The sequence below is a fragment of the Tauraco erythrolophus genome, chromosome 8, assembly GCF_009769465.1.
Source record: "Tauraco erythrolophus isolate bTauEry1 chromosome 8, bTauEry1.pri, whole genome shotgun sequence".
NCBI lineage: Eukaryota > Metazoa > Chordata > Aves > Musophagiformes > Musophagidae > Tauraco > Tauraco erythrolophus.
In genome coordinates, this window is record NC_141472.1 from 6009072 (window position 1) to 6023035 (window position 13964).

A 13964-nucleotide genomic window follows, 5' to 3' on the forward strand; every position below is an offset into this window, starting at 1 on the left:
ACAGCTCCTGGATCAGCAAAACCAGTAACTCAGCACTAGTCTTCCTAGGGCTGACACAAACGTACTTAAGATGTGCCCTCAGCTCAGCCAGTCTTCAGTTCCGCAAACCTGATAAATAATCCTGTATATAAGACACTTTTTCCCAGGTCTGCTCCCAACTGTTAAATAGCTGGTGTTCATCTCAAAAGCCACGTATATTTACAGCAGCTTCAGCTCCCAGTGTCAATTGAAGACTCCATCTTACATCGTCTTAATCTTTACAATTATTGTCTTAATCTTGTAAGGTCTACAGCAGACTGAAGTGGATGTAGATACGTGTTGGATAACTTGGCAGAGGAGAAGATGGGGTAGAAGGCATAGTGCCTATATTAAATGCCGTTACACTAGATTAGAAATAAAAATAAAACCACTACAAAACTAGAAAGCAATGAGGGCTTACATTTGTACCATAAGGAGTCCTTTTCAGCTCTAAAGGACAATTTGGAAAGAACAAGCCCAAGCCTGTTTTCGCAGTCCTGATGTTCAGACAGGCACTGTATTCATGGGGAGAACAGCCAACAGTAAGCTCGATAAAAAGAAACGCACCAGTGACATGACACAGCCACACCAGTTTTCTACACGTAAGGCTTATGGTGGAAGGCAGTTAACATAGCTCACACCCCAATATCTTCAGTAACTCTGAACACAGGAGCTGCTGTCTTGAATCCAACCCCAGTCTACCCACCCCAGGACCCTGTCCTTGATATCCGTAGCAGATGCCTCAAGTGATGGTGAAAGCTTATAGCATTACAAACTAGCACAGGGCACCAGGCACCACGCTTTCCAATCCTTAAGTGGGAAGGAAAAGGTTAAATCTGTTTCCTTTAATCCAGTTCTGGGTTGGCCATATCTAGGCTAAGCTATTGCACAGAACAAATTCAGCCTATATACAATAAATGAGAACAGATTCCCCAAATTTTAAAACACTTGCATTTGACCAGGAAATGCTCTTCATGCTTTACCTTGCTAAATCACTTTATTTTCACTCTCTCCTCACAACAAAACCACTACAAGTTACCACAAGCAGCTTGCAAGCTGGCTCAAACTAGATTTAATAAACAGATAATGCATCCTGTCAGCCCAGATTGAGAGGTAATTCCCAAAGTCTGCTCCAAGTCACGATCTGGGGTTGTGTTGTTTTTTTTTTAGCATAGCGTGCACCCGTTTGTATGCTCAAATTCCTAAAACTCAGTAAATACCGATTAGAAACCCAAGCGTTAAAAATCAGAGTGAGGAAGGGCTCTGTACCTCTGCTTGAATACTCGTGACGGATCCTGCAATTCCGTTTTCGGCGCTTATGTTATTGGAACTGTTGTTTGGAGAGCTGGGACCAGATCCAGGAGCACTGTTGCATGCAGAGTCTACAAAAACACATCCAAACCCAACTTTTAGCATTACAAACAATCTCTGCAATGGTATTAGACAGATAACAACTCCTCAAGTTTTGTTTCGGAGGAAAGAGACCCTCCTCCTCCCCATCTCCCCCCTAAATCTTCCCAAGGCTCTTAAAATACTGACAAATACTTTCAGATGGTCCATTCAAGTACCTACTTACCATATTTATGTCTTCTCCTTGTGAGGATTTCTCTTATAGTGTATTAATAACTTTAAATATGATTGGAAGATAATAAAAGACACAGAAGGCTTGAAGAGCCCAAACTGGAGGATGGCAGACTGTCCTGCATAATTTTTCTAGAAGCGCTTCTCTCTTTAACCGTAACGAGACCCTCTCACCACATATTGCATCAGACTTCACGTTGAAATCGTCTCAGGGTTGATGTTTTCCCATGGAGGCTTCTGGTTCGTCTGGATTTACTGGAAATAAGCATCAGCACCAGCCCTCGTGCTGAGCACGCACCAGAGCTGACCTCTGCTTTTGTAAAGAAGCACCGGGATGTTCCGGTGCGGGCACATGGGATGTCCCCGTCCCCTGGGAAGTGCCTACACCTCACCGGGTCCTTGGAGAAACACAAGCTGCCTTGGGCTGCCCTTCACACAACACAACAACTCCCACAGCACTGAGCTCCCAAAAACTGCCTGGGGACTGATTCACAAGGATGATGTTTTGCCAGGATGGCAAATTAAATCATTTTAAGGGATTGAAAAGCTGCCTGAGTGACGTGGGACTGGACAGACCACTGGCTGTGGTCATGGCTGATCGCATTTTACAAAAATCAGGCAAAACTCTGCAGAGTCCAAAACAGTAAATCTGTTCCAGATCACAGCCTTTTGTTTTGTTTTTTTTTTGGTAAGTCTTCTCCACTCAGGGAGTAAAACGCTTCTTCATTGGGAAGACCCAAGGCAGAGTTAATGCCCCAAATAATTCTGTTATCACCTGAATGCTCAGAAAATCCTCTCAGCGTTGTATATTTTATCAAGATGTTCCCTGTGAACTCACTAACCAGGACCAGAGAGATGACCAGCCTGAAATCAAAGCCTCCCCATTAATGACACCAACAATAACAAACAGAAACAGCGCATGGAATCGCAACAGCCAGAAAACTTCCCTCGGAAGGTCTCTCATGTGGTGGATGGCATAGCTTCCAGTGTTTCTCCTTTTCTTTTGGAAGGTAAATAACATTAAAACATTTCTTCTGAACTTTTCTCCTCCCCAAACACAAGACTTGCCCAATGCCAGAAGAATCTCCCAGTGGCCACAATGGTTCAGGCTGCAGCAGTTTCATAATTGCTCTAGGATATCCCAGTAGAAATAAAAGCCAATTGTTACAGTCTGGGGGATTTTATAAAAAATAATTTTGTTTGTTGTATTATTCTGTACATTCTACTTTGCCGTTTTGAGCCTTGCAAGTACCTCCAGTAAAGTTGCAAAGAGATTTTTTTTTAATAAAAAAAGCAGCCTTGTTGCTTTTTGTTGGCTGTGCATTTGAGGAGGCATCTCACTCTCAGGAAAACTCAGCACTGAGTAACACCCAGTTGAGCACCTAACGTTGAACTTCTCCACAAAAAGCAACTTCAGGGAGTCTAGGTGTTCTGAAAAAATATTCTGATAGCAGGGAAAATATGTGCTTTTTCTGGGATCAGGTCATTAACTACAACATATCAGATCTAGTATGTACTACCTAGGCAGAGGAAAAGTACCCAGAATATTTAAACTGTGACTCTGCAAAGATGTATTCTGCAGGGATTAAACGGAATTCCTCTGCCCTGAAGTGGGACTTTCAAAAGTTAATTTTCTGTTCAAGAGTCCCCTGTTACTGGAACAACTCCAACAAACATTTAAACTCTCTTCATTCCCACTTGTGCACCAAGAGGCAGCTACAAGCACGAGCGCAATTGAGGTCTTGCTCGTCTTTGCTCAGATATTTTTCTAGCCAGGCGCCGGGCTGGCTTCTCAAACCATGTTCATGCTCAGTGACAAGAAGGAGCTTCCACTGCCATTTCTGAAGGCATGACTGGGCCCAAACAATCAGCCATTAGAGTCTGATTTATCCTAAAAGCCACGTGACGTTTAGCAATATATGAGTGAAGGAAATTTGATTTTCAGATTTGACATAAAATATGCTGAAATGTTGAAATCACCTATTCCCTCTGCAAACAGAGAGGCTCTGACACAAAGCAGTGCATAGCTGTCCCGGTGTCTCCCAAAACCTCCCAAAAAGAGAACTCACTTTGAGTTTGTCTGAATGATGATAGTGTGCCTTAAAGCAAGACAAGCCTGGAAAAGCTGTCACCTAGTGGTACTTACACAGAGGCATCCCTAGATGGTGCTAAAAATTAACTTTAGGGTAATCTATATAATCTACTTTACTCTGACCCCTTCTTACAAACTTTACTCCCAGAACAACATTATTTTTCAACAAGAAACTGTCAAATAAGTAGGCAGAAATATCAGCTATATATTTTTAAAAAATGCCTTACATGTTTTAGAACTTCGGCATAATTACTTAACAAGGAACTATGGCAATCTGCCCAAAGCCTAAAACAAACAGGGGTTGTAAAGCATTTACTGCTGGAGGATGACAGCTGTAAATTATGGCCTCCCCATGGATATTAATAGGATCACCTTTGAGAAATTTTATTTCTCAACAGCCTGGTGCTGAAGATCATAGAAATGCTTGGGGGAAAAAAAAAAAAATAGTACTCTGGTGGCACACCTATGCATGTCTTAAAACAAACTACAAAAAAAAAGCTCATGGAGCTGGTAACACTGTCTCAATAGAGAGGTACTCAACAGACCAACGCTGCTGATGCCCACCTGCATCACCCACTTCTGAAGCCTGCCAACTTCAGCCAGGTTTCACCAACCTTAGGGGCACATGAGAGATCCAGACTGCACTGGATGCAGAAATTAATTTTGAAAAAGGACTTAGAACCATAGAATGGTTTGGGTTGGAAGGGACCTCAAAGACCATCTAGTTCCAATCCCCCTGCCATTGGCAGAGACACTCTCCACTACACCAGGTTGCTCAAAGCCTCATCCAAATATCTCACTGAGTATGTGGCTGCCAGCACAGATTTGTTGCTTACCCGACATACCTGTGACATCCAGCGGGCGCTTCTTAAGAGCAGTAACCACCGGACCATCTTTTCTGCGCAAGAGGGGGCTGCTCCGTCTTTCAGCAACTTTTTGCTTTAGCCTGGATCGTAACTTCAGATTGGGTTCAGATGCTGAACAGAAAAAGGAAAAGCAAACAGTGTTTTGGTTAATATCATTCCAGTCGTTTTTTGCTCAACGCAAAGGCTGGGTTGCAGTTCAGCGGTTGCAGAAGCCTAAACGGAATTAGTCATTTGATAGCATATATTTGGAACAAAGATTTCTTAATATAAAGAACAGGTCACAGCCTATGTGACATCTCAGTTCACTGGCAATGAAAGTCAACAGCATTTTAATTTAAGAACAACAACCGTCTTGCAATGTCTTCTCTCAAAGGAAGACATAGACTTTGCTGTGAAATCATTCGGACTCCCACATCCCCTAGTTTCTCACCTCTGCACAACTTGCTTCCAAGCCAGTGGTAAACCTAACTTACAGGATCAAATAAATCAATACAGGAGTTGGTGAGACAACTGCAATGTTGCTGTTTGGTCAGCATGGAGCATCACCGTGGGCCTGAGACGCTATCTGTGATGTGTTGCTGAAATGGGCAGCTCCACAGCCTTGGAGTCATCTGACCCCAGGGTGAGCTGGTTTAGGAGAGATAGGGCAGAGGAGGAGGAAAAAAAATAGGAAAATCAAAAAACAGGTGAACGTTTTCCTGCTGGTTCACCTCCCTGAAGCAACTCACCTTGAAGCCAGATGAGCCTGTGTCAACTGCAGCCAGTGTCAACTCAAGAAAAAGTGCCTGAGAACGTGGCCAAGGCCAAAGCCAGGGAGAAGGTGGTTTGTTTATTTGGGGAGCAACTTGCTTACATCATCACAGCCACAAAGTTAAACCATATCAACAAACTCATGGAATACTTTGAAAATTCAGGGCTGTCAAGGGTTCGTCTGCATGTGTTTCCTGAGACTCACTCTGACTTGCTTTGTGTACATCATACCTTTGAGAGACTCCCTTAAAAACTTCTGCTGTACCCAAATCCTGAGATTTAATTTCTCCAAAAGTCAAGGAAGAGCTCCTGAGAACCCCTAATGCCTCTGGGTTAATGACAGCTGGCAACACTGAACACGTCTGCACGGCACAGCTTATCAAGTTTTTATAAAGGTAATGAAGCCTTAAGTCAAGATTCCTCCTGCAGGATGATTTTCTCTGTAAACTTTCTGATCTCTTGAGTATACATGAAATATCTGCTTTGGCGCTTGAGGGCTCCTGACAGTTATGAGATTTGTGAACTGGCCCAATCTTTTCCCTTCCTCAACCTCTTAACTCTGCAGCTTAATCCCTTCGAGCCAGCAAATCCTGTGCTCTCACCATTAACTACCGATACACTCACCTCCCTACACTCCAGGGCCAATAATCTACATTTCTTTAGAAGAATTAAAATAGGGTTTACAAACTGATTTGAATTAACTAAGTCTGGCTACAGATATATTTCCCTACAGCTGGCTTTGACCACCGGGTCATGGTAAAAGATCAAGCCTGACAACATTAATTGCAGGGCTCAAAAATCAGAAGGCTGTTGAATTCAAGATCAAATGCTTGAAGTTAAGCCATCAAAACAGTTCTTTGATGAAACTTTTGCAAGAAGGGGGAAAAGAAAAAAAAAAAGCTTTTCATGACTGTTTTGGACAGAAAAATGCCAGCAAGAGATAAAGGGAGCACTAAAAAAAAAGTGTCAGACTCCTCAAGATGATGCTTAAAATGCAGTATGATATGCATTAGCAAAGGGGGAATCATCTTACAGGGAATTTGCATATAAAATGGCAGAGGACTGAATGCAGATCTGTCATTTGCTTGGAGGGCAATATTAGAAGAGCGGACTAGTTAAAATACAAGCATAGGCTCTAACTAGCTACTTATAGAGTTCTCTCCAAAACAGAAGCTGACTTACTGTTTTAAAAGTAGTCTTTGGGTACGTAACCATTCAGTACTTCATCCTACATCCTTTAATTCACAACTTTAATTTGTTCTAAATATTGAGTATGAGTAACTGTCTAGATGCTCCGGTCAAGACTTTAAAGAAAAATGGGAACGTATAGCTGCTAGATGCCGATACATCCATTTTAGATACATTTGCACTGCCAACAAACAAATGAAATAAAAGCCTATGCCACAGCTGTTGAAAGGATCTGCCTTCTGACAAAGAAAAACACAACAATAAAAACTGTACTTCAGCACAAATTTTATTCATACGCAATTTATACCCTGCATGGTGTTCAGCTGAAGTATGTTTTCTGTTGGGAAAACAGGCAAGTAACTGTGCAGCTTTCAAATACAGGGAATGAACTGGCTAGAAACACCTTAAAAATGGGCAGGGAAACAAAAGATGTGGGGTCACAGATTACCCAACACGACCAGATACGATCCTCTACGTAAAGTCACAATAAAAATATCCTTCTGTATAACCGGAAAGGAGTGAAGATAGAAAATATACAACCTTGAAAGAGAAAACATCTCAAGAATAAGTTATAGTGAAAGCAGCATATTATAACTTGTCAGACAAAACTATTTCTGGGCAGAACTATTCTGTATATTTCTCCTCTGCTTCCTTGGCCGAAGGATCAAGTTTTGAAAGACAAAGTCTATTTAAAGAACTTAATTTATTTAGTTCATTCTGAGTTTGTTCTATTTATCCCCTAGATATAATCCCAAATCTAACATGTCATCAAGACCTCAGAGAGCATAATCCCTACACACATTTAACTGGGTGCCATATAGACCAAAGCAGATGAATTAAAATTCAGCACAGGCAGTGCAGAACAGTCTCAAATTCAAAGCATTTCCATACAGCACATTTTATAATAAAAGATGTAGCTGTCAACAGACGCATTTCCAAAACTCAAACCAGTAAGTTAAGCTTATTCGGATGGTTTTAAAACTACTATATAATAAAATAATATTTTCAAAGTGAAGAGAGTTGTCCTTCAAAAGCATGAAATACAAATTCAAGCAACATGTAACTATCAACACCAGACAGTCAATGCAGGTTCAACATCCTCTCGGAAAAACATTCCACTGAAAACCTCCCGATATTCACCTGTCAGACAACATGCCTAAACAAAGCCTTGCTCCCTTATCACTGCCAACTAGCATAAACTTCAGAGAACTGGAGACTAAATTACAAAACTTACTGGTCTTCTACATCTTAAGGTGAAGTCTTTTAAACAGACGTTGTGAAGTTATCAAAAAATCAGTTTGGTTCTTGTTTAGCAAACAACTGAAGCTCATGCCCAAGTCTGAGTCAGCTTCCACAAAGCCAGTGGGATTTCTTAAGCAGTGACATACTTAATTTGGCCTATAATAAGGATTTATACAAAGAATATTTTGTTTTCCTCCGAGTAAATTAATAACTAGAACATAAGCCAAAAGCTTCCCTAGTTTTTACAGGCTGAAACCCAAGTTACCCCTTTTATACGTCATTTATTGCAGCAGGACCCATGTAATCCAATTCTTCAACATTTATGTCATTCTCATTGTTTTCTTCCTAGAATTGCATCCCCTAAGCTGCTGAACTAATCCGACATTAAGTCTACGCAAGTCAAAAAACAAAGTCCTGGGCAGAGTTTGCCCTGTTTCCATTACCCAGTCACATCTATGGAAAAAAAAAGCAAACAGTGGACCATGAAAACCCTGATCTCAGTCCTTGCACATCTTAATTTCAGCAGCTGGGGACCGAGAAGGACTGTGATTCTTTTATTTTTATTTTTAAGCTTCATACTAAGCCTCTCCAGCCAGGCAAAGGTGAACACAATGACCTCGTCTCTCTTCTAGCATCCAGGTCACCCCATGCATAAATGCAGGAGAGAGAAAGAGAGTGAGTTTCCTGTCTGAAACTGGCCTTTTGCACAACCTGAAATTTTAGTAAAGATAAATTATGTTTTGTTTAAGCAGGAGAGACCACAAGCTCTGCAACTCAGCATTCAATCTCCACTCTGCAGCTTCTTTGCCTCCTGCCTGGCTCTATCCCAGACCTTCCCCACTGCTCCTTCGTGTACGCAACATGGCCTCTCCAAAAATCGTGGATCGCGACTTATCTAATCAGGAGGACCTGGTAAAGCTGGACATGGCAAAGTTCACCTATGGGCAACCAAAAACATTGATAATCGCTTCACTGTTATCCCTCAGAAGGCCAAGTGAGCCGATATTCTTGATTGTCAACGTTTGTAGGCATCAGCATGGAGGAGAACGAGAATAATATAGTCCCTCACAAACGTACCTAGTGGAGACAGGTAGCACAGGGCAGCAGAAAATTCCCAAATTAGAAAGCAAAACAAGAATAAAAACAAGGCAGCCTGCTCTTCTGCAGAAACAAACTATTTTTTATGATCTTGGTACCACGTTAGATGGCATCACGTGAAATATCACGCCTAAGAACATAGGTACACTATTAGAAAGGGACAGATTAAAGTATTGGGTGGGTTTTGTTTCTTTTCTCCTAACTGTGTTGGCACAAGCACCGCGTAAGAGCTCCATAGAAGGGTTATTTATGGAAGACTGTGTCCTTAAAGCGAAAACTTATTAAAGACCAATATTTGGCATTTTTCATGCTGAAGTTTAGCAATTACAGCATCTCAGCAGTAGAAAGGTTTTAACACCCATTAAACTAAGTACACAACGTTGACACTTCTCACAGCTTCACCATGGTTCCCTTGCCTGAGTACAGAACCACTCGAAATCGCAGTGTAACGGAGCACCATGAAGGTTTCCCCTGCGAACAGCCAAAACTAGACCAGAAAAACAAACACATGGAAATGTCACATCCCATCTCTGTTTCTCCCTTTCCAAAGCCTAAATAAAGACAGCAGCTTTGCACAGTTCAAACCAGTGTCTGAGCAGCAACGTGAGAGACACATGGAAGAGGATAAGGAAAAGAAAGGAGAGAATGAGGTTCTCCAAGCTGAGTTTCTCCAATAAAGTGTTTAAAACGGCACTGAGCTCTGCAGAAGGTAGGAGAAAAACATGCAATTTCTGTACAGCAACCAAAAAGCTGCGGTGCCAGTAGCAGAGGGGACTACTGGCTGCCTGAACATGAGCAGCTACAAAACCAGGGAGACCCCAGCGACTGACCCATAGTGGTCACAACTTTTGATGACAATCTCCTTACGTCAAAATGAGCTTCTCCCAAAAAAATCCTACAGGCATTTTAAACTCAAGAACTGCGCTAAATTTTACTGAAATGTTACTGAAATAAAAGTCCAAGGTGGGTTAAAACATGCATGTGGTGTCCCCTCCATCCTTCATCAGAGCCTCATTGATCAACCAAGCACTTCCTTTTGAGCTGCAATCTCTTCTGTACCTAGAAACCTTCCTGCCATGGCTGTGTTGACAGAGTCCATGTCCTGTCCTGTCCTGTCAGCTCTGGGCAGTTTCCCTCTCTTCCCTCCTCCTTGCCCTGTCCCACAAGCATTTCCCCTACCCTTGCCTGATGCTGAGCTGCTCCTATGGGTACGATCAACCAACCCTACCTCCAGCCTCCTCCTGCTCTTCCAAGGAACTGTAAGAGCAACATGAATGCAATAAATCAGTCTCACGCTGTCACAGACAGCTGCAAACTGTAGGAATTTAAACCACAAGGCTTTGGTCTTCTTCTGGAAGATGTTTTTCCTTCGATGCACCATTGACAGTACTCCTCAAGAAGTGCTCTGATGGGAAGCGCCGGTTTTCCCCCTAGCTCTCATCCCAAAAGCGCACATGCTTCATCAGAGCCATGAGCAAGGAAGAGGGGGTGTCCTCTCCTGCCTCTAGGCAAACCTCAGCACCAGAGAGGAGGGCACATGGAACAAAATAAAAACACGGAAGTGAAGAATTCCCTAGGATGCATTTAGATATGATTGCCAGAAGAAGTGGAGAGGTTGAAGAAGAGAAGACTCCGGGGTGATCTTATAGCAGCCTTCCAGTACCTGAAGGGGCTACAAGACAGCTGGAGAGGGACTTTTTACAATGGTGTGTAGTGATAAGACAAGGGGCAATGGCTTTAAACTGAAAGAGGGCAGATTTCAATTAGATAAAAGGAAGAAATTTTTTACAATGAGGGTGGGGAGGCACTGGAAGAGGTTGCCCAGAGAAGCTCTGGCTGCCCCATCCCTGGAAGTGTTCAAGGCCAGGTTGGATGAGGCTTTGAGCAACCTGGTGTAGTGGAGGGTGTTCCTGCCCATGGCAGGGGGGTTGGAATGAGATGATCTTTGAGGTCCTTTCCAACTCAAACTGTTCTATGGATCTACGACTAAAGCAAGCGTTAGCTGGTCCTCCAACTGCACTTCAGTTTGTTCTGTTCTCTAAAATGTCAATGGTCTGGTCTGAAGAGCTATTCTGTAGCATCACAGTAATAAAGTAATTTTTGTCTTTAATGAGTTATTTTTGGATTAGAGAGACAGACGTCCTCCACTTGGAGCAGCAAAGGGTATTTATAACAATAGAGATTTCTCATGCAGGTCAGTGCCCCCTCTCAGCAGAGCACACCCCGAGGCAGTGCGTGGGTCCCTGGGACACAGCAAGCTGCCCAGGAGAGCCAGACCTCCGACCACGTCAGCTGGAAGGACAGCGTGGGTGGGAAAGCAAAGATGCTCTCAAACTTGAGCGACACTCCACGCCATACAAAGCTCAAAGCTTTTCTCTAAATTATACTCCCACACTACACCGGGATCTCAGCCTACTCTATTTTCCTCTAAACAATCTTTGTCATAAAACAAACCACTTAAAACATTCCAATAATCAGAACCAATTCTGAGATGTATTATGCCTTCCTTGACAAATGCAGCATTTTAATTATTGACAAATCCTTTCATTTTCCCTTTTCTTTCTTTTAAACGTGAGAAGTTCAGCACAATTTCACCTGCTCAGCTGCAAATTATACTCAAAACAACTCTGTGTTTCTGCAATACTGCGAGGAAACCAACAACATCACGGGATGCTAGATGTTTTCCTCTCTCAGGCTCCTCTAAGTGAAAGGTGGGGCTTAGAAGAAGTCATCACTCCAAATCTGCTCATGCTTGATTCAGCCAGAAAAACAACATCGACCTTTTTTACTTCTTTCAGGAGGTTGGCGGGCTGGAAGCTGAAGTGGTTGCGGGGACCATCAGCGTGGGCGATGTATTTGTCAGATTCCTTCTGCAGGAGGTCCAAACAGTGGCAAAATTCAGGAAAACCACTGGTCAGGGCAGCTCTCCAAGTGGCAGACGGGCCGGACTCTGCCCGTTTGCACCATACACTAGCAAGAACAAGGAGAGGTCTCCTTTTTGTTGCATTCCTTTACTCCTTGAGGAAAGTCACTGCAGCAAAGGGGTACACAAGTCATGGTTTAAAGACATTGAGCTAAAAACTTGCCCTTGGACCTTTCCTGCCAGTTCTTAACTGTGTGGGCTGTGAAGGTTGAGGACAGCTTTTTTTTTTTTCCCTTTAGCACAAGCCCTAGGACATAGTACTTGACCTATAACCAGTTCTCCTTCTTTTGCCATGATTTGTGCAGAAGGCAAGAGACATTTCTGAGATGGGAGGTTTTCAGGTAGGATACTTGTTCTTCCCCAGTCCCCAGATATGGTATCCTATTATTATTACCCAGCTGGCTTGATTGAAACTGAATCCAATTAACTAATTAACTAAGGTTTAGACCCTGCCTACAAAAGGTGGGCCATTTCCTCTTGGCTAGGGAAGATGCAATGGCATCCTTGGAGCTGCAGCCCAGGCTGGTGAGTGACATCTGGTGACCCTGACGTGATACGAACATGAGAGACCCTGAAGACTGCGACCCTGACTCCCTCACCAGAGCCAAAAGAGCCAGAGCTGGAGCGAGAGTCCTTCGGTGAAGAAGGTAAAGCTGCAAGCCCCGATGTGATATTCGTGGGAGGGAAGTGTGCTGGAGTTGGAATGAATGGACCAGGTCTCTGTTCACCGTAAAGCCTTCTTGAAAAACCTTTGAAAACAAAAAAACTGTAAAACAAAAAGGGGGAATTATGGCATCCTATTACTATTACCCAGCTGGCTTGAATTGAATATAATTAACTAATTAACTAAGGTTTAGGCCCTGCCTACAAAAGGCAGGCCATTTCCTCCTGGCTGTGGAAGATGTAATGGCATCCTTGGAGCTGCAGCCCAGGCCGGTGAGCGACACCCAGAGAAAAGGAGTTGAAAGAGGGGTCTGTGACACTTTCTCCTGTCATTTATCCCCAAGTGCGTACCACATGCACGCACAGGCTCATTTACTATCTCGGCAGGAAATTCAGAGACAGATGCTTGCCAAAGATGTCTTTGTAAGCTCCCAGTCTGGCATTCAACTCCGTCTAGCTTTGGGAATAGTGGAAACTCATGCCCTGAGACGCTATCCTACAGCTTCACAGGGAAAACATATTTGGGACCACAGGAATCCTTTGCTGCCTCAAAATCTTCATGTCCATCAACGTCCTTCTGACCTTCACCTCCTCAGTGCAGCCAGCTGTGATAATGGAGGTAATAAAGGAAAAGGCAGGACCCACAGCCTCGGCGATGCTTCACAAAACAGTGACGGTGGCTGCAGCAGCCATGGGCCAAGTAGCCCCAGCAACTGAGCCAAAGACACCAAAAACACTCGCCCATTGCTCTTGACGGATGCAGAAGGTCGTCTTGTGCACAACAAACCACAGCGGTTTGGCAAACACCAGAAGGTTGAGAAGCACAAACAAAAAAAAAAAGGACAAACCGAAACGACAGCATGTTTTTGATAACATCAGCTTTGTCAAAAACTCCAGCTCTGCTGACGGATCTGTCAGGAGAACGGTTCAAAGCCCAGCAGCCAGCCCGGGGCAGGGGAGCTAAGCAGCAGCAAAGGAATGGATCCCTCAAACGTGGGCATGAGGATGGTCGAAGGAGAGCGGCTGTCTTGGGAAAGGTTTGCTTTATACAACAGCAGGAGCAAAACCAGGGGAGATCTGAGCCTGCTCCGCACAGGTCCTGCTGCCACAGCCACTTCTACACTTACAACCTCGGAGAACACCTTGACGAGCACTTCAAAAAGAAATTAGCTGTTTTTCTCACTTTGGGGTCAGGTTTAAACATAGGTACAGGGAAATGTTTCCAGTTCATGCATCCCACTGAGCTGAAAGCATTCTGGCCAGGCACGTCTAGCAAGTGCTGAGTTTGGCAAAACTTCGGATTTTAAAGACAACTAACTGAAATGCCATGGTGTTCATTAGAAATCTGGATTAGCTGTCAAGTCCCAATGAACACAAGGAATCCTTACTCGACCTTTATGCAGGAGTAAGAGGGAAAACTCGTGTTTGACTGGACATGGTCCAGCCCTGTGCAGGATGTAAAAAACCTCAACCAAACCCAAACAAAGCCCCTACATAAGCAAGAGGAAAAGCATGTTTAAAAGTTAGATAATTCTCTTTAAAA

At 43.4% G+C, this 13964-nt stretch overlaps 1 protein-coding gene across 7 annotated transcripts in view; it reads right to left on the reverse strand.

Annotated features, from left to right (window-relative positions):
* LOC104377105 (histone deacetylase 4) overlaps window positions 1-13964 on the reverse strand; it is a 245875-nt gene that overhangs the window by 74342 nt on the left and 157569 nt on the right. For 6 of the 7 annotated variants that reach the window (XM_086616117.1, XM_086616114.1, XM_086616115.1 and 3 more), the window contains exons 7-8: window positions 4537-4668; window positions 1288-1400 (exon numbers count right to left, since the gene is read on the reverse strand). In XM_086616117.1, the coding sequence (XP_086472243.1) occupies window positions 1288-1400; window positions 4537-4668 (245 nt within the window). Of the gene's footprint in view, window positions 1-1287; window positions 1401-4527; window positions 4669-13964 lie in introns of all 7 variants that reach the window. The other variant, XM_086616112.1, reaches the window with a different exon arrangement.